At 35.3% G+C, this 26,093-nt stretch overlaps 4 protein-coding genes, 1 long non-coding RNA gene, 1 other non-coding gene and 3 pseudogenes across 11 annotated transcripts; 6 read left to right on the top strand and 3 right to left on the bottom strand.

The window, feature by feature from the left end:
* Positions 1-924: 924 nt before the first annotated feature.
* LOC104720255 (uncharacterized) lies at positions 925-3,215 on the top strand (annotated as a pseudogene).
* A 272-nt stretch (positions 3,216-3,487) lies between these two features.
* LOC109126832 (uncharacterized protein At4g04775-like) lies at positions 3,488-4,012 on the bottom strand (annotated as a pseudogene).
* Positions 4,013-5,199: 1,187 nt separating this feature from the next.
* LOC104718445 (protein DOG1-like 3 pseudogene) lies at positions 5,200-6,423 on the top strand (annotated as a pseudogene). The gene has a single exon (XR_015569241.1). The product of XR_015569241.1 is annotated as a protein DOG1-like 3 pseudogene (transcript).
* A 2,906-nt stretch (positions 6,424-9,329) lies between these two features.
* On the bottom strand, positions 9,330-11,582 carry LOC104718444 (CBL-interacting serine/threonine-protein kinase 12). The gene has a single exon (XM_010436196.3). It carries the CDS (start codon positions 11,147-11,149, stop codon positions 9,665-9,667), a length of 1,485 nt encoding a protein of 494 aa, XP_010434498.1. The 5' UTR covers positions 11,150-11,582; the 3' UTR covers positions 9,330-9,664.
* A 3,182-nt stretch (positions 11,583-14,764) lies between these two features.
* Positions 14,765-16,691, top strand: LOC147935960 (uncharacterized). The gene is made up of 2 exons (XR_015569242.1): positions 14,765-15,044; positions 15,511-16,691. It is a non-coding gene; the product is annotated as an uncharacterized LOC147935960 (long non-coding RNA).
* Positions 16,692-19,857: 3,166 nt separating this feature from the next.
* Positions 19,858-23,208, top strand: LOC104773908 (shaggy-related protein kinase eta). Its single transcript, XM_010498577.3, has 10 exons — positions 19,858-20,332; positions 21,011-21,106; positions 21,207-21,539; positions 21,623-21,697; positions 21,789-21,845; positions 21,941-22,081; positions 22,168-22,218; positions 22,299-22,394; positions 22,484-22,567; positions 22,656-23,208. Exons 1-10 carry the CDS (start codon positions 20,318-20,320, stop codon positions 22,851-22,853), a joined length of 1,146 nt encoding a protein of 381 aa, XP_010496879.1. The 5' UTR covers positions 19,858-20,317; the 3' UTR covers positions 22,854-23,208.
* A 304-nt stretch (positions 23,209-23,512) lies between these two features.
* On the top strand, positions 23,513-23,585 carry TRNAE-CUC (transfer RNA glutamic acid (anticodon CUC)). Its single transcript has one exon. It is a non-coding gene; the product is annotated as a tRNA-Glu (tRNA).
* A 41-nt stretch (positions 23,586-23,626) lies between these two features.
* Positions 23,627-24,975, top strand: LOC104773909 (large ribosomal subunit protein uL5z). Of its 2 annotated transcripts, XM_010498579.3 has the most exons (5): positions 23,627-23,751; positions 23,837-23,944; positions 24,118-24,160; positions 24,254-24,449; positions 24,547-24,975. In XM_010498579.3, the coding sequence occupies exons 1-5, from the start codon at positions 23,749-23,751 to the stop codon at positions 24,743-24,745; spliced, it is 549 nt and encodes a 182-aa protein (XP_010496881.1). In that variant the 5' UTR covers positions 23,627-23,748; the 3' UTR covers positions 24,746-24,975. The 2 variants fall into 2 exon arrangements, with proteins under 2 accessions (XP_010496881.1, XP_010496880.1); XM_010498578.3 differs by lacking the exon at positions 23,627-23,751 and having other exon boundaries at positions 23,831-23,944.
* Positions 24,902-26,022, bottom strand: LOC104773910 (uncharacterized). 4 transcript variants are annotated; one of them, XM_010498581.2, is made up of 4 exons: positions 25,854-25,988; positions 25,413-25,751; positions 25,270-25,326; positions 24,902-25,182 (listed from the first exon to the last, which is right to left on the bottom strand). In XM_010498581.2, the coding sequence occupies exons 1-4, from the start codon at positions 25,942-25,944 to the stop codon at positions 25,088-25,090; spliced, it is 582 nt and encodes a 193-aa protein (XP_010496883.2). In that variant the 5' UTR covers positions 25,945-25,988; the 3' UTR covers positions 24,902-25,087. The 4 variants fall into 4 exon arrangements, with proteins under 4 accessions (XP_010496883.2, XP_087326780.1, XP_019098323.2 ...); XM_087470654.1 differs by having other exon boundaries at positions 25,413-25,748; positions 25,854-25,987; XM_019242778.2 differs by having other exon boundaries at positions 24,902-25,326; positions 25,854-26,022.
* Between the last annotated feature and the right edge of the window lie 71 nt (positions 26,023-26,093).

The following is a 26,093-nucleotide window of genomic DNA, read 5'->3' as shown; positions in this document are numbered from 1 at the left end:
TGCCCCATGGTCTTTACTAAAAATTGTTCAGTTGTTCAGCTTCCTATAATGAATACTTGGCACAATTGGTGAAATGTGCCCCATGCTAAACCTTGAGAGCAGGGTTCTATTTCATTATAATGCTTATAAAGAGTGATATAAAGAACACTATAGAGTTTTTTTCTCAAAATCACAGTGACATAAGAAGTTATATTTACAATTTTTGATGATTTCCGTTCCGAAAAGATTATAAGTTTTTACTGATGATTAGACGATTTTATGACATGACGGTTTTTAAACATCCTTTGGTTCAAAAAATTTAAGCTTCACTTTTTATTGAAGATGACACATAAGGTATTATATGCCAATTTGTTAATTCGAACTAGAATTCTATGATTTAACATAGTACCAAAGCTCATGTAACATGTATAGATATTAATGCATGTATGCATGTTGTTTGATGGGAATATTGTTGGTCTAGGAGTGCAAATTTAGCTTAAAGATAAAAATAGTAAATATTATATAACCATGGTTTTTTAAAATAACACTATAGGAATCTCGTACTATAAGATAAGATGAGGACCAGACGGTCTATTTCCCCATGGGAACTATCGTATCGAACCAGATAGAGCCCATTCTTTACCCTCGGTCTATTTTTATCCGAAATAAAAGTTCGAAACCAATTTTCCCCCGAGTCGAAAGTACGAAAGCTATATCTCCACAGTTTAATTCTATTTCATCAATTAACCCATATATCGGTTTACTATTTACTTAACCGATTAGAAGAAAACTAAACCCAAATTAAACCAAAATAAACCCGATTTCGACCCGTTAAACTTCAATTCACTATCCAAAAATCCCTAAAACTAAAAATCCCCAAATTTGCGAAGAACCCTAGATCAAAGTTTAATTCTTTGCTTAAATTTCTTTGGGAAAACAGCTTCAATGGCGATTGTCCTGGCAGATGCAGACTTCGGAGGAGATTTCGATGAAGAAGCACATGACAGAGATGAATTTCACATCGACCAGTTGGTGAATGAGTTCGTCGATGAACCACCAGTCCGCCATGATGTGTATCCGGAGAGTGATACCGATGAAAACGGTGACGGTACAGAGCCAATTCATACACTTATCAGGCGCGGTGATGGGCATTTGTACGATAAGCAGACATTCTTCAGTGGAGTTGCTTTCAAAGAAGCAGTGACGGACTATGTTCTCAGAACTGGAAACAATTTGAAGCAATACAGGTATAATAAAGATAAAATTGGCTTTATGTGTGTTGGTTGTAATGGAGATGATGGTTCACGGTGTGAGTGGAAGGTGTATGCCGCAATTCTGCCAAGTGATAACATGTGGAGGATTAGAAAGTTTAATGATAAGCATAGTTGTATCCCTAATGGAGAATGTGAGATGTTCAAGGTTCCACATATAGCTAGGTTATTTCTTGATAAGATTAGAGATAATCCTGAGTACTTCATGCCAATGAAAATGGAAGAAATCATAAAGGAAAGGTGGAAGATTAGTGACTAGGCATCAATGTCAGGCGGCTAGAAAGAAGGCACTAATTTGGATTGATAAGGAGTATGATGAACAGTTTGCTAGATTAAGAGATTATGCTGCTGAGATATTAGAATCTAACAAGGATTCACATGTAGAGGTTGAATGTGTAACTGATGATGGAGGGAAAGACATGTTCAATAGGTTCTATGTTTGTTTTGACAACATAAGAAGAACATGGAAAGAGACTTGTAGGCCTTTAATAGGAATGGATGGTTGCTTCCTAAAGAATAAGGTCAAGGGACAGCTTTTGGTAGCTTTAGGTAGAGATGCTAACAATGGTATTTATCCAATAGCATGGGGGGGTTGTAAAAGTTGAGAACACCAACAATTGGGTTTGGTTTATGAAGTTGCTGAAGACTGACCTTGGACTAAATGATGGTGACGGCTTCATTATGGTCTCTGATAGGCAAAAGGTAAATTATTATTATCATGGTTTGTAACTGATTTTGATTGTGTATTTTTTATGGTGCCTTTAAATGATTATTCTTATTTTTGTAGGGATTGATCAAAGCTGTTCAGCTGGAATTACCAAAGATGGAGCATCGAATGTGTGTACAACACATCTACGGGAACTTGAAGAAGCATCATGGAAATAAAACTCGGATGAAGCCACTTTTGTGGGATTTGGCTTGGTCTTACAATGAGACGGATTATAAGCGGCACTTGGAGAGGATCTACTGTTATGATATTGGTGTATACAATGATGTCATGAGGACAAATCCAAAAAGCTGGTGTAAGGCATTCCACAAGATTGGGAGTTATTGTGAAGATGTTGATAATAACCCCACAGAGTCTTTTAACAGCTCCATTAACAAGGCAAGGGAGAAACCATTTATTGCTATGCTAGAGACAATCAGACGACTTGCGATGGTGAGGATTGCCAGAAGGTCTGCAGAATCTTATTCTCACACAAGTAATTTCAATGATTTTTAGTATTATCAATGGTTTGATTGTTTCTCACACAGGTCTCGTTTTAAACAATAATGATTGCATTGTTTGTTTGCAGGGATCTGCACTCCATATGTTGCATTGTTTCTAGCTAAAGAGCATAAGTATGCGTGTGAGTCGAAGGTTTATTCAAGCACAAATGGAACATATGAAGTACATCATGGTTTAGATAAACATAGAGTCTGCCTTAAGAAGATGGTTTGTTCCTGCATGAAGTGGCAGATATGTGGCATCCCATGTGAACATGCCTATGCAGTCATCATCGAGAAAACACTTGTAGCCGAGAACTATGTCTGTCAATGGTTCAGGACAGCTATGTGGAGAAGAAACTACACCGAAGGCCTGGTTCCACAGAGAGGTCCAAGGTTTTGGCCTGAGACAAATGCTCCTAATGTGTGTATACCAGATGATGAAGATGAAGATGATGAAGATCAAGATAAAGGTAAGAAGAAAAAGCCTGACAAAAAGAGGAAGAAGGGTGCCAATGAGTCGCCAACTAAGAAGAAACCAAAGGAGAAGAAAAGAATCATGCATTGTGGCATTTGTGGAGAAGCGAATCATAATTCTAGGTTCCACAAGAAAGAGTTTGCCAAGGTGAATGTATTTTCCTTTTCATGGTTTCAGTTTATAGAGTTTGTTTTGGTTTACTAATGTTACAATGTTTTAATTTTTTTTTTTTGCAGCCAAGTCAAGGAGAACCAAGTGAAGGTTCACTCACTCAAGCTTAATCAAGTAGCTAAGTAGAAATAGGGTTCTAATTTTGTGATTGCCTTAATGTATTTTCGACCACATAGACTTGTAATTCCCTATGTCTTTTTTCTTTTGTCTCTTCTTAAAACTTGCTAGTGATGTATTTTGGTGAATGTTTTATGAACGGCTATGATCAATATCATAATTCTGAAATTTAACTTCTCATTCTCATTACCACAATAGCAACAACAAACTAACAACGATTGTCTTCATAGCAACAACAAACTAACAACAACACTGAATCTCTTGTTCAACCTAGTAGCTTACTGAGACCAATCATGATCATACATAAGAATACTATGATAAGAATCATTCTCTTATTGCTTGATTTGGCTTCATCCAAAGCATCTTCAACCTTCTCAAATATCTCCTTCTCCATCTTCTCATAAACCATCTTTTCCAACTCAAATCTCTCTGTTCTGATATCTTTCAGCTGCTTCTCAAGTTCAACAGTCTTTGCATCTAATGTATCTATCTCATTGACAAAAGCTTCATCAACCCATTTAAATGTGTGTTCATCGTTTCTAAGCTGCAACAACCGAAATGTTATACACAAAATTAGAAAAACAAATCAAATTATACACAAAATTAGAAAAAACAGTTACCTTATTGGCTACTGCAAACCCACACCGATAATATCTCCGGTACGGATTCGAATCGGACTTCGATGTCAAAGCCATGATTCCTTCCCCGCACCAACATCTCTTTGGCACACCGATAACCCTTCCTCTTGCACGGAAACTTGATCGGTGGAATTTGTTGACACATTACTCATTGTGATACTCGAACTCGTGAAAGAAGAAGCAAATTCAAGAAGAAGAAGCAAATTCAATAAGAAGAATTGATTATGCAAGAAGTGAAAATTGATTTTAGGTTTTGATTCTGGGTTTTATGATAAACGGGTCGGGTAGGTTGAGGAATTTGGTTCAACAATTGGTTTATTTTTGGGACATATATGGTTTGGTCTCTGGTTTAGACATTATACCGCTATAATCCAGAATCGGGGAGATATAGCTTTCGAACTTTCGACTCGGGGGGAAACTGGTTTTGAACTTTTATTTCGGGGAAAAATAGACCAAGGATAAAGAACGGGCTCTATCAGGTTCGATACAATAGTTCCCATAGACCGTCTGCCCATAAGATGAGTAATTAGTCCTTTTTTTTTTTTTTTTGCTAACCATTGTTTACATAACTCTTACAAAGAAATATATCTTTTATTCTTAATCATGGATTTAAAATTATTTTCAAAATTGAAAATTTGATTCGTAAGAAAAGATACACGTTTGTGGATTCTAAAATCTTAACAGTGTACTTTAGATTGTGTTTCTAGTCATTCACTCATAGAGTCCACTGATCAGTATACACATTTACTCATAAAATTCATAAAAAAACTCAATATACACAAAAAATATTTATTTTGTTTTAAATATATACTTTTCTGGATTTCATCGATATTTATCAAAATTGAACTGAGTAGCACCAAATTATAAAGCTCTTAAACATGGTTTACAAATATAAGATCAAATACTACCAAACATATTGTAATACATATATATATACCTTAACATTAATTAATAAAAGAGGACTGCGATTTAGATTATATTTTAATATATACTATCTATGAATTCTTTTTCTCGTCTAGTAATACTTTATCATTTGAAAAATATCTACGACTGTATACCACTCTTTCGTCAGCATGTAACTCGTATATTCATCTGTGCCCTTTTGTCGTTTCCGTCTAAAAGCAAAGATCCACAAACCAAGAGAGAAACAATTTAAGAGAGGTTTGAACTTAAACCCACGATTTCACATAAAAGCCCATCGTATCTTGATTCCACGTACCGTCGTATATGCATGATTTCACATAAAAGCCCATCGTATCTTGATTCCACGTACCGTCGTATATGCATGTTGTTAAAGTATATGACGACAAATAAAAAATCTTAGACCACATGTAGAAAACATATACTTGCACCAATCCAATGTATCTCTAAGGCTATAAAGTAACGTTAAAATATATTCACGAACTAACCAACGAAGAGAGATGGCGGCTGGTTCTTCGAGTTATGGGATTGAACAACTTCGAGAAGGATGTTACTATGAGTGGATGGGTTTACAAGCTAAACACATCGTTGATCTCAAAGAAGCACTCATAAATCATCACCGAGCAAGCGACGATGATCACAAACTCGGAGAGCTCGTTGGTCAAATCCTCAATGACTTCAAAAAGTACGCCGAGAAACGATCGGAGCTCTCTCACCGAAGCTGCTCAAGCTACCTTTCACCGTCGTGGAACTCTTCTCTAGAGAATGGTTTGCTATGGATGGGAGGATGTCGCCCTTCGTCCTTCATCAGAGTTATTTACGCTCTATGTGGATCACAGGCCGAGACGCAGCTTTCCCAATATCTTCTCAAGATCGATGAAAGCGTCGAAGTAAACCATAGTGGTTTCATGAGTGATTTTACCGCGACACAGCTTGCAAAAATCAATGAGTTGCATATGAAGGTCATAGAGAAAGAAGACAAGATAACAAAGAAATCGGAGAATTTGCAAGAGAATGTTGCGGATATGCCTATCGCCATCGCAGCTTACACCATGGATTTGGTTGATGGCAACGTGGTGGTGAAGGATGCTTTAGATAAACACGAGGAGGACATGGCGGCTTTAGTGACGGAAGCTGATAAGCTGAGGTTTGAGACGCTTAGGAAGATCGTGGAGGTTGTTACACCGGTTCAAGCGGCGGAGTTTTTGCTCGCCGGGAAAAGACTACACGTGTCGTTGCACGAGTGGGGAAGAGTAAGAGAAGAGGGACGTTTTGGGTGTGCACGTGCTGAGGATGCTACCGCCGCAGGAGGTGGAACCGGGAAGTCAAAGAGATCAGCCACTTGTTAATGTGAGCGTGCATGAGTTTAAGTTGAATGTATAATCTTGTGTAATATTTGTCCAAGTAGAGATAAGAAAAAAAAAAAAAAAAGAGATAAGAACATGTTAAGTGTCTTGTAATATGCGGCGCAGTTAGGAGATGATGCAAGCATAAGCTTTTGCTTTTGTTTTATAGCACAATGAATAACAAAAGCTGCAAAATATCAAGAGACGTTCTTTTTTTTTTGTATGAATACAAAGTAAATTGTTATGGGTTCACTATGTAAGATAGTGTATATATTATGCAATTTCTCTTTTCTTAATTTAGTTTGATTTAAGAAATTCTATTGTATTTTTAGATGTAATGACTCACAAATTGGAGTAAGTAATTTTGAACAATATATTTAAAAATCTATTAAAATAGTTCATCAATATACGTTGGAATTTGGTGCTTGGCAGTATGTCAGTATTGAATCTTTATATCATACGAATAATCTTTTTCACTAAATTTTAGATTCCGTTTCACAAAGTTAAAAAAACAGTATATATATATATATATATATATATATATATATATATATATATATATATATTTTAAAATTATATATACAATATTTGTAGGTAACCAGAAGGAGATATTTATGAATCAGACAAATCAAACACTCGAAGGTTCAAAAGGTGTGACATGTACATCTGCCGATGAGTAAAAGGTTTGCGTGGCAACTACATCACCTTGTTCCCCAACACGCTAGCTAGATGGAGAGTGCACAAGGACTTACAATATATAAAGTAGTTATGAAATATCAGAGTCAGTTTTATATATAAAGTTTAGAATGTTTGAATCGTCTTAGCACCCAATTAATATATGAGGGTTGCAAATTAACCTAACCTCTCTACAAATTACTTTTGTTTCATAAAATATAATAAAAATGTATATGCTATGGAAAAAGCCAAAAAATAACTCATATATTTCTTATTTGGACTTTTAATATCTGATCTTTTTTATTGCAAAGATAATACCCAAATTAATAAAAACGTGTAATTTAATATTTCAAAAATTAAATGTTGTCATTTTTCTACTTACGATTTCTTTAAAAAAAAATCAGTTTTATCCCTATTCATTTCTATTAATTATTAATTTATAAATAACACTAAATTAATTTTATGTTTTTAAATAAACAAATATAATTGATATCAATATTTCATTATAACGTTATATTATTTTCTCCAAAATTTGAAAGTTTTAAGATTTCTCAATGTTTCGTGAAAAAGAAAAACAAATCCAATAATTATCAAATCAAAGCAAATCCCGATTTCATTAATGTCCAAATTCCCAAATACACATAAACCCTAAAACTGAAATTGTGTACGAGAAGAAAAACGACGAGAGACTATCATTCCTTTTATCTTGACCAATCTGTCTCTTTCTTACATGTCTCTTCCTTCCCTCATTTTTTTTTTAATTCTGTTGGATCTGACCAACGAGCCTTTGATTTTGTCGTCGGTCGAGCCGAAATCACCCAAATCTAATTGAAGCAACAGTGTGGCGACGATGGGGTTGTCTCCATCACCGATGCTTCACAAATCAATTCAAAATTCATAGAGCTTCCACCGGTACAGCCGCATTACAGCTTCCACCTCACATGACACAGAAAGCAAAATAACTTACTTCTTTATGTATATCTCAATTCAAAATTTATGATTTAGGTTTAAAAAAAATCAAAATCTTGCAGCTGGTTAATGCTTGGGAATTACAGTGAGATTTCGTTGAATGGACAAAACAAAGTCAATAACGATTAGAAGAAAAAAAAAGAACAAAGTCGACAACGGTTTTGAACAATCATAGTTATTTTTCTGATTAATTTATTTGAGTTTTTTATTATTTTAAATGGTAATAAAATGTAATATTAAAAATAATTAAATAAATAAAATAGAAATATGTTTTGAATTAAAAAAATAGTGGTAAAATGAAATATTAACAATTCCATTTTTATGCAAAACTAAAATTTAATTTAATGTTATTTATAAATTAATAAATAATAGAAATGAATAGGGATAAAACTGGAATTTATTTTTTGTTAAGAAATTATAAGTAGAAAAATGACAAAATTTAATTCTAAGGTATTAAATAACACGTTTTTATTAATTTTCTTAAGATATTAAATAATACGTTTTTATTAATCTGAGTATTATTTTTCCATCAAAAAACCAGTATTAAACATCCAAATAAAAAATAAAAGAATTAATTTTTTACCTTTTTCCCATTTGGTATGTATACGTATTATTTTTTGGTCTGCCTGTACATAATTCTTTTCATTACCATATTCAAGGGACATTGCACAATTTTCTTAAAATTATATATAGTACTATAATAATAATTGTGCGAAAGAGAAGACATCTGCAGATGGGTTTTAATGGTGCATGTGGGTTGTGTTACTAATTTGGGTTATAGATAAAAATAGTCATTATTTTAAGGAGGAATTGATTGTTTCTGCTATAAGTTTAGAAACAAAATTCTGTTTCTTATACACCAACAAGGCCACAAATTACATTTTAATTTTCATCATTAACTAAAAAAAACCCTGAAATCACAAGACCCAAGTGTTGAAATTGCCTTATTTCAATTTTGTTTTCCAGCAATAGAACAAAAAACGAATAAGGTGGGAAAGAAGAAACAACCCAATCAGACTGATGATGATCATTGAGCACATTTAAACAAAAAACTCAAAAAAAATAAAAGGGTTACAAGTTAGTTATATCATCAATGCATCATCATTCATCAGCATCACAATCATCATCACCAACATGGCAACATATATGCTTTTACACTCTCACATGTAAATCAAGCAAAGCTTGGCCACATCAAGGAAAACAGTTGCTGTATCCGTGATTGTCAAATCTTACAAAACATAAATATCTTCGTAGAAAAAGACAAACTGCAATCAAATCAAAACCAACTTGCTTCACACCAAAAGACAAAACACTTCACATGGTTGTTGGTCAATTTCTTTACCCACAAATAGTTAAAATTTCCCAATACGAAAAGAAATAAACTTCACCATCAAGAGTCTCCCGCCATTAAAATCTTCTAAGAATCAACCAAAAACAAGAGCAAAGAACAAGAACATTCTTCTCTTGTACTTTTACCCATTTTAGCAAATTATAAGACAAACCCAAAACAGAAGTAAAACCATTATCATCAGAATGACAAAAAGATGAACTACAAAGATGAAAAAAACAACTTTTCTTATTCATATCGTTGTCTTTATACATATCAAAGATATGATTAATACGAAACTGTTTACAATTCTCCCTTACCGAAAAAAAAAACTGCTAAAAGGTTAGTAAAAAGACACAACTCAATTTCTCTAACGATTCTCTCACAACAGAAAACGTAATAACATTGTTACATAACATGATTCTAACTTTCACCAACCCTAAGCAGCTTTTCCTTTTTCAATTCAGATAACCAAAACCCAAAACTCCCATTAGACAACAGGAAAGGAGAATCAGTACGTATACATACCCCTCATGATCTCTGGTTCTGTGGCCTTTTTCATCTTCTTATTCATCAGTGTCAGAAGGCAAGTAACAAACAGGCGGCGAATTCGTGATTGCTGCGATTGCGTTTTCGGTTTCATCAACCGCTGAAACAGCCGCAGGCTCTGATACTTCATCCGCTGTCAAATTCTGCAACTGAGGTTTCAACTCGTTGTTACAAAAGTCTTCATACTCAGTTTTATCACCTCCCTTCTTCTTAACTTCCACAACAACCAACGAAGGTGTCAACTCAAATATCTCAGCAGCAATCGTCAATGGACCTTTCACTCCTTGTCTTGAACCTTCGAGACTAACCCTACAATCCTTCTTCCTCACGGTAAAGCTCACAACTTTAGCAATCTCTTCTAACTTCGATATAATCTTCGTAACCGGAGCACCAGAAACAAACCTAGAACCCTCACCATCGTCGTCAAACAAACCAGATAAATCAAACCCTTGAGAAAACGATATAATATCGAAAGCGTTCAAACTCGCTGGTCTAGGCAACCCTCCAACTCTCCTTCTAGGCTCCAAATACTCAATCTCAGACTCAGAAACCGCGGAGTCTCTATCCGATTCAACGGATTCAGACTCCAATTCATCATCATCAACAACATTACAAAGCTTATCATCTTCAACATAAAACTTAATATGCTTAAACCCTTTCTTGAACCAAGAATTCTCCATAATCTCAGGGAACGTAAACCTCTTCTCCGGATTCGTCTCCAAAAGCCGAGACAACAGCCTCGTAAGCTCAGGAGAAAACCACCTAGGACACCTAAACTCCCCTCTGTAAATCTTCTTATACATAGCCATAACATTCCGATCATGAAAAGGCAAGTAACCAGCCATCAACACAAACAAGATAACACCACAAGACCAAATATCAACTTTAGCAGCATCATAACCTTTCCTAGCCAAAACCTCAGGAGCAACATAAGCAGGTGTGCCACAAAACGTATGAAAAAGCCCATCTTGACGCATCTGATCAGAGACAGCACTAAGCCCAAAGTCAGAGACTTTAAGGTTACCATTCTCATCCAACAAGAGATTCTCAGGTTTCAGATCTCTATGGTACACACCTCTCGCGTGACAGAAGGTAACAGCTGAGATCAATTGCTGGAAATATTTGCGAGCTACTTCTTCTTTAAGACGACCTTTAGCTACTTTGTTGAAAAGCTCACCTCCGCGAACGTACTCCATGACGAAATAGATCTTAGCTTTCGTAGCCATGACTTCGAACAGCTGAACGATGTTTGGGTGACGAACACGTCGTAGGATCGAGATCTCGCGTTTGATGTGTGCGATTAAACCGCCTTTGAGAACTTTCTCCTTGTCGATTACTTTGATTGCTACGCTCTCGTTTGTTTTGACGTTACGAGCGAGGTAAACTTTAGCGAAGGTTCCATGGCCGAGAAGCTTACCCATTTCGTATCTTCCGAGGATTAGAGCTTGTGGGCTGCTTCTCTCTTTTGGTAAAGATGTCTCTCTCACTATTTTATTCGCCATTGATGATTAAAGTTTGAGTCTTTTTGGGGTTTTTTTTTTTTTTTTTTTTTTTGTTCTGTTTTGAAGGAATCGAGAGAAAAGGGGGTGGGGAGAAATCGAGAATCTGGGCGAGTTTGTTGCTCGCAAAGATTTCGAATTTCTCACCTGTTGATTCTTCTCTCTCTCTCGTTTGTTTGAAAATTTGGAGATTGTTGTAAAAGAAGAAGAAGAAGATGAAGAAGACGAAGTTTCTCTCTCTTCTCTCTCTCTCTCTCTTGTGTGTATTTTAGGGATTCACTAAAAATAGCATTTTGGGTGGCTTCTGTTTATATCGTCGCCGTATATATTTGGGAATATGCTTTTATGAGTGTTCCTATCTAATGACCCAAAAATAAGGTTACGTTTTTTTTCTTTTTTTTTCTTTTTTTTTCTTTTTTGGGGTACACACAAGTCTTGAATTGAGATATCGACTTGTATCTGTCTAGATATGAAAACCACTTTATAAAGTCACTTTTTAATGTTAGATATTTTTAGTACTAATGCGTTTGCAATTATTACTAATCATTTTCCCGACGATATATAATTTGTTTCAAATATTCAAAATTATAAAGTAAGATTAATAAGTTAAGAAAACAATATCAACTTGCCAATTCTAAATTGTTTTTATTTGAACATGAAGGTATATTAAAACGTATTAAACCCGATGAATAAGACGCGTGACGATCATTTTCTAGTAGGATCATCATTCACGTGAAGATAATACAATTTTAATCATCCGTAAAGTTTATTATTACAACTTGTTAGTACATTTTTTGGTTTTATTGTTTGCTGCATGTATTCTGTTTTTTTCCAACCAACCGTACTTCTCATGCCTGTACATCAATTCTATATACACCACTTGTTTGCTAATTGCTACAAATACTCAAAACAAAAAAAAAACATAAGTCACCATCATAGCTTTAGTTTTGCTATAAATCCTTCGTTTATAACCGCTAATGTCAAACAATAACGCAAACAATTGAAGAAATAAAAATGGTCAAAAATTGGATTGATGTCGAATCATTTTAAATTATTGTAGTTGTGGTCCAAACGACTTTGTATTTTTTAATAACATTGTTTTTGTTCAATAATTTTTTTAACTATATACATTGCATTATAAACGCTTTTAAGAAAACTGAACGATTAAGAAGGCTTAGAATGATTTTTGTATAGTTTTGTATTTGTAAATTCAAATTCTAAACAAACACTGTAGTAAGTAAGTACTATGTTTAATGGTTAATTAATTACATGGGATTAAGAAAAATGATTAGTCGTATAATACACTTGATTAATATGATAGGGAAAGACAATTACCACCAATAAAATGAGATGAGTGGGTCAAGTTGGTGGTCTCGAGACGAATCTAGATCGTAGATTACATATGAGTTCAAAAAATCAAAATAAAATATCACATCACATCATAAATTCCACGTAGCGTTAAAGATGACATCATTAGTGTGTTCAGTGGCTGTATATTCAAACGATAGTTTATTAGATTTTTTTACACGTGGCAGTTACTCAGCGATTGCTTTATTGTAAGTGGTCTCGAGTCTCGAGTTTTCTATCTGGTTAGTTTTGGGACCTACGTCATTGATCCAACAGCTGTTGAGTTTAACCACAGCCGTTGGCTTGCGGCACATGAAAACGTTATTGTCTTTACATAGAGAGTCACGGAAATTACGGAATCCAGCTATACTAGTATAATACTAATACTAGTGTTTCACCAGAAATTCATAAGCGTTTTATACGCCAAAAAAGCTCGATCGAAAATATCTAATTCATTCAATGTTTCTTCAAACTATAGTATACTATAAAATGGTTTGATTAAGAAAAATCTAAAATAATTACTACTTGTAATAATCGAAGTCAAATCTACTGTAACGGTTGGTGAAGAAGGTCGGTGGGGTCGTAAGGTCAACGTACGTAATGGTCGGTCAAGAGTTTATTATTATTATAAGCAAGAGTAATTATCATATGGAAAAAGGTTAGATAGTCCATTTGAAACGATAATGATGTAAATGATATTTTAGATAAATTTCCTTATATCTCTATTCTTTTAATGCTGATTAAGAAAACGCAAGTAATTTTTTTTTAGCTTGCTTACAAATGTTCCACACTAACTATTGAATAAAAAGTTTTTTTTCTTATAGACTATATAGTACAATCGCATTTGGCACTTGCATTAAGTTAATATTTTCACATAGATTTAAAGTTAAAAAAGATAAATAAATATGCTTGTCTTCTTCGTAGATTGTACGCACACACGTTTTGTTTACATGATTTAAACATATGTTAATTCTTTATGTAAATGTATTACATATATATTACTGTTTCTATATATATATATAACGTTTTAATATATATGGTATACAAGATTCGTGCCTACCTTGGAACAAATGAGGCAAATTCAAAACGAAAGTGGCAAATTCAAAACGAAAGAGGCAAATGCCTTATGGCCAAAATTATATGTTATGTTTTTAGAGGATCCCATTTAAAAATATTACTCTTATTACATATTTTGGTTCAACTATTCTTCACTTGGAGCGTTTGTTGTCTACTTTGAAACAAACTTCTGTGTTTAATTAAACATGTTTTTTTGGTCAACTGATTTATATTACGGATTTTGTTGGTACGATCCCAAAAGATTACAAAGAAATTCAGATACTTTTACAAAAGAACCAAAAGATTCCAAAGTTAGTCTACTGTCTAAACTAACTTGCTCCAGTTGAGAAAACCTGATCTTTACAAAAATTGGTTAAAACTAAACCATCAGAAGACAAATATACAATCCTAGCTAAACAGAGGATGAAACCCTCTCATCTTCGAACACTTATGAAGCCAAGCTGGAAAGCTATAAGCAACATAAGATTGAAGTCTGCACTCACTGTGACAATATGAACGATGAGATAAGCTCTTCTATTAGCTTTTGGTCTCTCCACTTCTAATCTCCACTATACAAAAACTCCAACAAGCTTAACAATTTGCCAGATTCATAATAAAAAGATGACCATGCTTTGGGTCTTGAAACACATCTTTTTTTTTTTTTATTTTTTTTTTTGAATAAAATGTAAAATTTATTCCCAAAAAAATGTAGTTTTTACATCAAGTGCAACATGTTTTTAATTCTTATGTTGATACATAACTATAAATTGTTTTTTGTAAAAGCTGGTGCCTTTAGCGTGATCCCAACCACTGGTCCATATAACATGTGAACCTCCCTCCAGCTGGAAGCGAGAGCAACCTGTTCCAGACCTATCTGTCAAGATTTCTAATGAGCTGAGCAGATGATACTGGTGTCTCTCCATGGTGACGTCTATTTCGCTCTTGCCAGAGCGAGTAAATCAATGCCTGGAAAGCATAGCGGAGTAGAAACAGAGTAGCAGACACCAGAGAAGTGTCTACTAGGAGATGCAGGTCTTGAAACACATCTCACTAGGGAAACATCTTCAATGGCAAATTTTTCATTGACACATCTATGACTAATCAAGCTTTCCACAGCCCATTAGGAAACTGGCCTTTGGGACATTAGTGAACGCTTTGCGACTGTGCAAACAATACCATCTCGTTATCATCTCTCAAAACTAAAGAACAACCTGCAAGTTGGTTCATTTCCGACCAAGACACCCCGACATTGCACTTTAACCATACCATGGGTGGAGGCATCCACCTCTCCTTCGTTTCTGTTGTAGGCAAACCAGACAAGTATTTTTTCTTCTTTATCTCTTTTTTTTTTGTTTTGTAAATTGAATTTAACAATCCTATGAATAAAGTGAGAATGCCGCCAACGTCTGTTACAACCGTTTATGTCTTCCTGCCCCAAGACCGCCACGATTCTTAAGTACACTTACAACAAAAAAAACGCGGAAAAAAACTATAGGTAACGACGACTATTCTCTCTCATGCACAACTATCGAGGAGTCGTTTATGAGAAACCTTTCCGGCGCCGGTGAAGCTTTTGCTTGCCGGCGTCGGGAGCCTATCCCCCCTTTATCTCAACGACACATCTTTCTCGTTTTTAATTTCTCGCTTAGTTGGTCCTCTTTTAAAGTTTTCCCCAATCTTCTTCCCCTTTTTTAACCTATCCGTAATCTTTTTAAACCCTTTATATCACCTCGCATCGCATCCGGGCCGCTCTTCAACAGCAAGCGAAGAATGAAAGATGAGGGAACTGACAGATCCCTTCTTTCTCCTTTTCCTTGCAGCCCCTTGGAAGGATCTAATTGCCCACAAACTTTCGGTTTTTAGTGATGAATTGCCACAAAAGTTTATCGCTATGGTATTACTTTGTTTTGTAGATCTTTTCCACCTTGAAGAACCCTCACACCGGGCTTCGTTGATGGCAGGAGGCCTCCTTCTTGGACCGTCAGATTCGCCATGCCCGGTGGAGACGTCGACGGCGCACGACGAGCAACTCTTCTGGGACCTGATCTCGCACGCCGGAAAGGATACGAACCCTTGGAGCAATGCCTAAGACCACGGCCAGCGCCTGTTCCCGCCGATCCTTCACTCATCGGAGATGATCCCTGCACCGCAAATCTCTTTCCAAGTTTCGGACAGCCGCCACAATTGTTTACCAACTTGGCAATCTGAAGTGAAACTAGGGTTTTCCCCTGTGGACCTAGTTTCCATTATTGGCCCACTTTCTCCAAGAAGGCCCAAGCCCAACAGCTATTATCAAAATTATAAGGCTAATATCCCCAGCTCAGTTTTCACAATTCTTATGCAACGCTTAAGACAATATCTGGATCGATCTCCTCTATTCCTTGGTCGAAGACTCCAGTCCATGTGAGAGAGGTATCACCAGTGTTGTTTTGGCTTTCCATATATTTTGTGCGAACCCTGGTATTAGCTGTTTTTAGGGACTTGTGGTATGCTTATCAAGGCTTGCAGACCTATGATCCAAATATCTTGAACCATTCTTGCCGGGGTGTTAATTGTGACCTTGGACTCTCATGTTCAAGCACCAATTTTTACCAAGCAACTCATCTATTGTTCTCAAGCAGCGTACTCTCACCACCATCCAGATCCTATGCTACAAAGTTTGTGTCACAATCTATCAAGGAGATCTAAACCTCTCGCTTTGGGTTTCAAAGCTACCCTCAACCGACTATAACTCCATAGTCCCCTGAATCCTTGCTATCACGCTACCTTGGGTAGTTCAGCTCGCTCCGGTGAGAATCATAGCATTGATTCTGTCTTCAACGTCACAACGTCTCTTGACCGTGACCATTATGTCATCTTTCGTATCCTTCGAGGATGATCTCTCGATTCACCATGATCTCACATGTTTCAATGCGTTTCCAAGCCCTTGTCTCAAAGCTCTCGTGGATTCAAAATCGATGAACCTTATCTATCTTTTTATGGCATTGGGGAATGTTTTTTGTTGTACTGTTTTAATTTTTGGGTGTCTTCGTCTATTTGTACTTGTTCTTGTTTGAATGAATGAAAGCAAGTTAGTTTGTCCAAAAAAAAAAAACATATCGTCAAATCAACAGTTTGATCAAATGCGGTAATTTGATCCCTAGTATTGTTACCGTTGTCAATATCGGCTCAATTGACTATTTATTTTTTCATGAGAAAACCTGTTATTTGATTTCTCAACAAGTTTATGAGAAAAAAAAAAACAAAAATCTCCATGAGAGAAGTCTCAGTTGGGGTTGGGTTCACTTTATATAAAGAGTTTAGATACCTCATGAGACTGAAAACAGTAAGTCCATATTTAGGTTGCGTTTGAAGTTTGAACATTGTTGTATTTCAAAAGCAAAAGATTTGGGCTATTTTCAGTTTGGCAACTATAAAAATGGGCCTATATTATAGATTTCTTTAAAGTAAAAACAAGTTCCCTCAATGAGATGCCATATACTGTATCACATCTCTACACTTGCATAAGAAGTTTTTTTTTTTTTTTTGAAACACACACTTGCATAAGAAGTTAAGAACCAATAAAACATATATATGGTTAAACCATTATGCCAAAATCTAATCGATTAAACTCTCCTAAGTTCTCATTTATCTTTCTTGTAGACCATGTATTGTACATAGGAGATTTTATGGATTTATAGACCTTGTTAGAAAAAGCTCATCATCCACCACGAGTAGCAAGCAACGGTTATGTATGGTATGGTATGGTATGGTATGGTATGGTATACTAGTCTGTCAACCGAAGACTGCCAAATGTTAACATCACAATGGATGGTGAAGTGCACTATAAAAGGACTTAACGTTTTACAGCAACAACAACAAGAACTGTCTTTTAAAAGAATAAATAAAGACAGAGAGGCAGAGGGAGATAATGAGTTACGAGAAGTGTTTTGACTAAAACAAGTTTGAAGTTTTGACCAGGCCACCTTCTCCCACCGACTGCCAACCCATCCGTCTTCCAATCCCATCTTCTGTCTTCATTTCTCCATAATATTAAATACATTCATTCCTCCATAATTCAATACATTCATATTTCTCCATAATTCAATACATTCATTTCTCCATAGTATGGTCTAAACTTCAATAAAATGGTGCAAACTAATTGCACATTACCGGAGTTTTATAAATATATTCACACTTTCAGAATGACTATAATCTGAATTCAGAATTGAAAAATACGTTTGTGAACTTTGAATGAATAATTAGAAAGAAAAAAAAGACTAAATATCGTATATCTAAATCTTCTATGACTATTTTCATTCAGTATTAAATTACATCATATGTTGTTTGTAAATAATAATTACTTGTTAGTGTGATATTGGAATACCATAGACGCTAGGGAAACATTTATAACTAGTTAATGAACATTAATTTAATGTTTTGACACCGTTTCTTCAAAACATTATCGATATCTTTGACGTAAGAAAACTGACTTTTTATAGTATATGTTTGAAAATTAAGTCTGGTTATTCAAATGTTTTATTTATAAATGTTGTACTAAAGGATATGTTTAATAAGAGAGGTTAGAAGGGAAACAATAATTAAGATATAGAAAAGTTCAATAGCCAAACTAAGGAAGACAGACAATAATATTGTTAGGATGCTTGTAGAAATGGCAAGAATAATGCTTCAAGGAGAGGTGTTATGATTTTTCATTTCTTTTGCCGACGGTTAGCTGTTAGTTAGGCAAAAACAGATCATTCATTTTTAGGATTTTGTCTTCCCTTTCGTACGAATCCAATTATTATTCTCTTCTTTTATACTTAACTTTGCGTTTCATTTTCATGTTATCACATTTCTTCGTTACATTACATTATTAGTCAATTTTATGCAAAATAATTAGTTCTTCACTCTCTGCCTTGGCTCGAGCCTCGTCACATGGTGCACGTTACTGTTATTTCCCATACCACAAGAGAACATAATCTTTTATCTAACTATAGTATAAAATATATGTTGTTCGTTATTTACCAAAATAAATAATAAAAAAAACCAAAAGCTTATCGAGTGAGACCGGTTTTGCTTTTAGTCATTTTACTATACTTCGATAGTATTACTATTGTATGTATTATATTCGTCGGATTTTAAAGTCGTACAATGAAACAATCAAACAACAAACATCAAATATCAAAAACATTACTATAGAAAACTTTTTTTTTATTTAAAAAAGACTATAGAAAACTTAGTTTTATATGTATTTTGTCTCATTAAACATTGTGAAATTATGATTCTATACAAATTAAAATGTAATTTGTACAAAATTACAACTAGATCGCACAATGATTTCAAGTGTACTAGGTTCATTCACGTTTGCAGACAAATAATAGGTTCAAGTTTACTAAACTAGAGTGCAGATCTGCAGCTAAAACCTTAGTGTATGTGTATAATATATGAACATTTAAACTAGTTGGTATTGTATACTATATATATACGATTGGATAATACATCTATCGACATTGAAATTATTGAGTCTAAAGATAACACAAAAATATGCAATGTAAATCCATCCATACAGCCAAAAGTATGTATGTCCCATGCATAATTGAACAAAAAGAAAATTATATTATTATTTATTTTGTTGTCTTCTGCCAAAAATGCTAGTACTGCTATCATTATCATCATTGATTTTAATATTGATGTTTCCAGGAAAAAATATATATATAAACAAATATAAAGAAGAAAACAAAAAACACAATAAGTAAAGCTACACTATTAGGTAATAATTATAAAGCCAATTTAAGTCTGAAAATTTGTAAAATATAAATAAAAAACATTAAAAAGCTAAGACCAAAGAAACATAAATGTTTTTTTTTTTCTTTCATCAATTGTCAAAGAAGAAGTTTTCCCAAATGGTCAAACTTGGATCTTTGACAAATTTGTTCCAGTTCATCATGCTCTAACTTTTCTATTTATGCGTTAGATAAGTGTTTTTTTTTAATAGTTAATGTTTGGTTGTATTCATCGATAGGTACAAAACTGGATTTAAAGTTATAAGATCAGTTTAGTTAGATAATAATATAGCAAAGACCAAACAAAATTTGTACTAGTAAATTATTTTTTCAAAACTAGATTGTTAATCCTATGAATATACTACTGTATAACTTTCATCGTAATCACATATAAAAATAAATTATAGTAAACAAAATAAATACTCAGTTGTTAAAAGTAAAATTATGAAAATGAGAATTGACAATTCTAGCATCTATAACTAGAACGAGAGGTATATTACCTTGAAAATGTCAATATATAGACCTCAAACCAATCGATATTGAGAGAAAAAAGAGTAGTAAGAGCACCATGACCATTGAAAGGGGGATTCAAATTTGACCGACAAGAACATGATGCCCCTCCCTTTGATGACGAAATTTCCACAAAAGAGTTTAGCGGGTCTGTCTTCGTAATTAAACAACAAGTCCGAGGATGCTTTTGTAAATTCGTCTTAACAAACCAAAAAAGAAATAAAACAATAATAAAAAAACACGAAAGAAAGAAGATGGCGAAGAAAACGGAAAGCAAAGGGGAGATAATAGGAGCGAGAAAGAGAGCTGGATTCACATGCTCTTGTTCCTTTCTCTCTCTTCCCTTTTTCTTCTTTCTCATCTTGCGGCTTCTCTCTCTCTCCACCATGATCATCATTACCAACCAAACTGATTGAAACTCATTTGTTCTCTCTCTCTCTCTCTCTTTCTCTCTTTCTCTTCTCTCTTCTTCTGTGTCTCTCTATCTATCGCCATGGCTGACGATAAGGTATGCTACTTGTGTTCCTTTTTACTGTCTTTCAGATAATATAAGATCCTGTTTTTTTTTTATTCCCACATTAATCAATTTAACCCTTTCAATTACTGGTCTCTTTGAGAGTTCTTGTTCTTGTAGACAAGTCTTTTTAGTTTTAGTACTCTTTGAAGTTGAAGGGTTTTTTTTTTTGAGTTCTGGGTTTGTCCAAAGCTTTTACCTTTTTTGAGTTAGCTCTAGATATATGGCCCGCTCTCAATGAGTTTTGAGTTCTGAGGAAACAAAATAGTTCTTTATAGCTGATTTGTATCTCCTTAGTTGTGTAAATTGAGCATCTTTTGACTTTCTAAATCAGTAACTTTGATGTTGCTGAAGATTTATTTATGTCTATTTTGTCTCGATCTGTAATTGAATCAACAGTTTGTACAAGTTGCTAGATCCAGAATTGAGCAGTAAGATTCAGTCCTTCTAGTTTTATTTTTGTTATATGTTTTGTTTTACCTTTCTTCTCGCGTGACTAAAAAAAGTACATGTTTTTTTTACTAAAATCAGATTCATTCTGCGTAACGGCTATTTCTTAACCACTCTTTTAGGATAAAGTTTCCTTCTTTAGGCTTTTTGATTCTCAGACGAGCATCATACTTTCAGCTTTTACTTGCGTTTTTATTGACCTTGATGCTTTGTCTTTTGCAGGAGATGCCTGATGCTGTAGTTGATGGCGGACATGATCAAGTCACTGGTCATATAATTTCCACCACAATCGGAGGCAAAAATGGTGAACCAAAACAGGTATATTTATATAGGCAGGCTTAAACCAAATAGATACACTTTTTATGTATATGCAAGATCTGTTCCTAACCAAGATATTTATTTCCTATGTTTTTGTTAGACAATTAGTTACATGGCGGAGCGAGTTGTAGGTACAGGCTCGTTTGGAATAGTTTTCCAAGCTAAATGTTTGGAGACTGGAGAAACCGTGGCGATAAAGAAGGTATTGCAAGACAGAAGATACAAGAACCGAGAACTTCAGTTGATGCGTGTGATGGATCATCCAAATGTGGTTTGTTTGAAGCATTGCTTCTTTTCAACCACAAGTAAAGATGAGCTATTCCTTAATTTGGTTATGGAGTATGTCCCTGAGAGCTTGTATCGAGTTCTTAAACATTATAGCAGTGCTAACCAAAGAATGCCGCTTGTCTATGTTAAACTTTACATGTACCAGGTACCACCAAACTACACACTTTACCATCTTCTGTTTACATTTATTTGTACTTATTCTGATATTATACCCTTTTGTCATGTCAGATCTTCAGGGGACTTGCCTACATTCACAACGTTGCTGGAGTTTGTCACAGAGATCTAAAGCCTCAAAATCTTCTGGTATGCATTACATTCAAGATTCAGCTCTATGTTTTGTTTCATCTCTTGGTTCTTTCTTTGTTCATGTATCTCTTCTGGTCTCTTTATACAGGTTGATCCTCTTACTCATCAAGTCAAGATCTGTGACTTTGGCAGTGCCAAACAGCTGGTAAGACTTCGGGACATATATATTCTTTCGACTTGTGGCGCTTGTTTTTTTTGTGTGATCTTGCCACTAACTGTTGAAATCTACTGTTGCTTCAGGTTAAAGGTGAAGCCAACATTTCTTACATCTGTTCACGATTCTACCGTGCACCTGAACTCATATTTGGTGCCACGGAGTATACAACTTCAATTGATATTTGGTCTGCTGGTTGTGTTCTTGCTGAGCTTCTTCTTGGTCAGGTAAACAATATTTCAGTAACTTGCTTCTTTAAACTCCCGTAATTTTGCGGTAGGACTCGTTTTGAGGATACTTTTCTTTTATGTAGCCGTTGTTTCCTGGAGAGAATGCTGTGGATCAGCTCGTTGAAATCATAAAAGTAAGAATTCTTAACAATAATATTTTGCTAATTACATTCGTTGGATACAAATACTCATTGTATGGAGTTGTTGGACACAGGTTCTTGGTACACCAACTCGAGAAGAGATCCGTTGTATGAATCCACATTACACAGATTTTAGGTTTCCACAGATAAAGGCACACCCTTGGCACAAGGTTTGTTATTTGTTTTCTCGTTTACATACACTCTTTGTTTCAGTTTCCACTTAGTTCATCAACATAATCATATTTACATTTTGATTTAGATCTTCCACAAAAGGATGCCTCCGGAAGCGATTGATTTTGCATCAAGGCTGCTTCAATACTCTCCAAGTCTTAGATGCACCGCGGTAAGCATTGTCTTGAACTTTCTTCTGTCTTTAAGAATAAAAACTGAATGCTTAATGTTTTGTTTTTATATTCTGCGTATTACTACAGCTCGAAGCTTGTGCACATCCGTTCTTTGATGAACTCAGAGAACCAAACGCTCGTTTACCAAATGGACGGTCTTTCCCACCTCTCTTCAACTTCAAACAAGAGGTGGCTGGAGCATCACCTGAACTGGTCAACAAGTTGATTCCAGACCATATCAAGAGACAATTGGGTCTTAGTTTCTTGAATCAATCTGGAACATAAAAGGATCTGCAAAAGACAAAACAACTTTATATATATAATGTACCATTACACGAGCCATAAGGTAGTAGTTGAAGGCAACGCGGAGGACACAATTCGAAATTTTTCCTCCTCAAATCCGTTCCAGGAATGTTCTGTTCAGACAAGTTTGATGGTCAAAGCCAGCTGCTACAAAACCAACCAACTTCCCCAAATCTGCTGAAACAAAAACCCTCCAGTTGTATCTGCTTGCTTCTTTCTCTCCTTTTGAATTTGGTGAAAAAAACACAAAATCTCCTCCTTGCTTCTTTTCTTCTTTTGTTTCTGCATATGTAAATGAGTTTAATTCAGATATTTTTATATAGTAAAAGTTTGAGCAGAAGGTGATACAAAGTGTTTTCATCTGTCTACCATGAAGAGAGAAAAAGGCTGGAGTTGCTGCAGTTTAAGGGGTTGCTTTGGTTCATTTTTTCTTTTTCTGCTTTTGAATGTTTGTCTTCTTCTGTTTTGTTACCAAGTTTAATGAAGATGGTTTGTTTTTGACTCAAGTCTCTTACAAATGCAAATCTTCTTGTCTTGTGTAAAGATTCTCTCAGCATACCAATCAAAGTTAACAAAGAAACAGAACAAAATGAGCTTAGTATTTCAATTTAATTTACCTGAATCTTATGATAAGACAACAATCCGTTGTAGTCTAGCTGGTCAGGATACTCGGCTCTCACCCGAGAGACCCGGGTTCGAGTCCCGGCAACGGAGATTTTTTAATATTTTAAACCTAGGTAAGGGGTAGTTTCGTCATTTACATTCGTGGAAGAAACCCTAATGTCTTTCATATAACTATCACACTTCGCAGCCGACGCAATTCGTCTGCCACTCTTTTTTGCTCATCTCCCTTCGATTTTGAATCCAGAGTCTTAAGATGGTAAAGTTTCATCCTTTTTTGATCTATGCATATATCTTCGTTCCTCTCATTTTTGGGATTTTAATTGTGTGTTTACGTGATGCAGGCGTCGGAGAAGAAGCTCTCGAACCCTATGAGGGATATTAAGGTTCAGAAGCTCGTTCTTAACATCTCTGTTGGTGAGAGTGGTGATCGTCTCACTCGTGCCTCCAAGGTTCGTTCTTTATTTCCCTTAGGATAATCATTTACTAGGAAACACTGGAAAAAATTGAGACCTTTACGTTTTAGCTACTTTGTAATGGGTTAGTTCATAGATGGCACTGAGGTATTGGAATTGAATTTTTTATCCTTTTGCGCTTTATTAATCGAGGGTTTTGGTAATTGTAGGTTTTGGAACAGCTCAGTGGTCAAACCCCTGTCTTCTCCAAGGGTATGTGATCATCTTCATGTAGAATGAATCTTTTATGTGTTATATCTGTGACTTTTAGAGTTCTAATTTAGAGTGAGTCTTAATTGTAAACAGCAAGGTACACTGTGAGGTCTTTCGGTATCAGGCGTAATGAAAAGATTGCGTGCTATGTGACCGTGAGGGGTGAGAAGGCAATGCAGCTTCTTGAGAGTGGCTTGAAAGTGAAGGAGTACGAGCTCTTGAGGAGGAACTTCAGTGACACTGGCTGCTTCGGATTCGGTATCCAGGAGCACATTGATCTTGGAATCAAGTAAGTGTTGTGATTAGGACATATGGGATGATTTAGTAAAACAAATTTGATTGTGAGGGAAATGTTATCATCATTCTTTATTGCATTTCTTTCTTAGGTATGATCCTTCTACCGGTATCTACGGTATGGATTTCTACGTTGTTCTTGAACGCCCAGGATACCGTGTTGCCCGTCGCCGTAGATGCAAGGCTCGCGTTGGTATTCAACATAGAGTTACTAAGGATGATGCCATGAAGTGGTTCCAGGTTAAGTATGAAGGTGTTATCCTCAACAAGTCTCAGAACATCACTGGTTGAAGAGTTTTTTGCTATTTTGTTTTGTGGTGTTAGCTCTGTTTCAAGTTCTTATATTTACGATTCTGGATAGTAAGGATTTCTTGTTGTGGTAACCTTTTTGACTTCAGTTGGTTAAGGATCTGCAAGTACCTTTCGAGATATGAACCATTTTTGGGGTTTTCTTTGTCGCAAAATTATTATTAATTTTGTTTGACAACAGTCAAGAAATGGTGAAAAACCAAATTTTACAAGGTTGAGCTTCTTGAACATCTATCAACTTTACATGAACAGGTTTCTAAATGTAACAACTCCAACCATATTTGTCATCTGGTTTGCATGTCAGAGAGAAATGTTTTCTCAAGATTACAAATAGGACGACCTGATCAGCTCTAGTAGTTCACTCTTCCTCAACTTTGAGTATCCTTTGATTCCTCTCTTTTTTGCAACTTCTTTGAGCTCTGCAAGTTTCATAGTTTCTATCAATGAAGCTTCCTCCTTTGTCATTTCTCCTAAAGCTTTATCGCTGATTGATACTGGAAGCTTACCTCTTGGTCCTGAGGCAGGAGTTCTCTTGACGAAACCAGACGGTGGTTGAGGAACCTCTACAAATGGCAAGAAGATGGATTGGTTATTATACCAACAAATGGCAAGAAGATGGATTGGGATTTGATCGAGAATAGTTGATTACCCTCAATTGATTTCTTTCTTGATTTCTCAAGAACGTCAAGAACAGCTTTGGTCAGTGGCTTGCTCTCAGAAGACTCATCGCGGTTCTTCTCTTCAACACACCGAGATTCTTCTTTGGAGATTGAAGATTGAATTCGTTTCAAGAGAGAAATAATCTCCTCTTGGTTAGATTTACTCGGGTTTGAAGCTCCTCTATTAGACGGTTTCTTGCAATAAACAGATACTTTCTTTGCTCTCCCCATTGAAGACAAAGAAGAAGCTTTCTCTTGAAGCATGATTCTTGAAACACTCAGCTCAACGCACGAGTTTTGCAACACAAACCGCGGCGAAAGTTTATCTGCTATCTGTCTAAATTCAGTTAGCTGTACAGAAACAAGGCAGTCGAAACATTCCCAATAATATCTGTCTAAAAAAACTGTAACTATAGGGAAGTTTCGATTACCTTGAACAGGAAGATGATTGATTGATTTGGCTCTCCTGAATCCTTGTTTGATCAAAGGGTAAGCACTAGGAGAATGAAGAGCCAAGTCCATAGCTTTTTTTACCTTCCCTGAAAAGATCTGATTCTCTCTCTCTCTCTCTATTTGGTTTTGCAACAACAAAACAAAAATTTATCCTCAAAACAAAAAAAAAAACTCACCTTTATATGTTTGGGGTCCAATTACAGCTACGCATAAACTTG

Source organism: Camelina sativa, chromosome 10 (genome assembly GCF_030686135.1).
Source record: "Camelina sativa cultivar CO46 ecotype springtype chromosome 10, ASM3068613v1".
Lineage (NCBI taxonomy): Eukaryota > Viridiplantae > Streptophyta > Magnoliopsida > Brassicales > Brassicaceae > Camelina > Camelina sativa.
This window is presented reverse-complemented; position numbering and strand designations above follow the sequence as displayed.

Excerpts from the sequence above, each read along its gene's own strand:
- LOC104718444 (XM_010436196.3), bottom strand. The coding sequence starts at position 11,149 with ATGGCGAATAAAATAGTGAGAGAGACATCTTTACCAAAAGAGAGAAGC.
- LOC104773908 (XM_010498577.3), top strand. Across the intron at positions 21,107-21,206 it reads AAAATGGTGAACCAAAACAG|ACAATTAGTTACATGGCGGA; the intron begins GTATATTTATAT and ends TGTTTTTGTTAG. Across the intron at positions 22,082-22,167 it reads CTGAGCTTCTTCTTGGTCAG|CCGTTGTTTCCTGGAGAGAA; the intron begins GTAAACAATATT and ends TCTTTTATGTAG.
- LOC104773909 (XM_010498578.3), top strand. The coding sequence starts at position 23,831 with ATGCAGGCGTCGGAGAAGAAGCTCTCGAACCCTATGAGGGATATTAAG. Across the intron at positions 23,945-24,117 it reads GTCTCACTCGTGCCTCCAAG|GTTTTGGAACAGCTCAGTGG; the intron begins GTTCGTTCTTTA and ends TGGTAATTGTAG. Across the intron at positions 24,161-24,253 it reads AACCCCTGTCTTCTCCAAGG|CAAGGTACACTGTGAGGTCT; the intron begins GTATGTGATCAT and ends AATTGTAAACAG.
- LOC104773910 (XM_019242778.2), bottom strand. The coding sequence starts at position 25,944 with ATGGACTTGGCTCTTCATTCTCCTAGTGCTTACCCTTTGATCAAACAA. Across the intron at positions 25,752-25,853 it reads CAATCATCTTCCTGTTCAAG|CAGATAAACTTTCGCCGCGG; the intron begins GTAATCGAAACT and ends TTAGACAGATAG. Across the intron at positions 25,327-25,412 it reads AAGAAAGAAATCAATTGAGG|AGGTTCCTCAACCACCGTCT; the intron begins GTAATCAACTAT and ends TGCCATTTGTAG.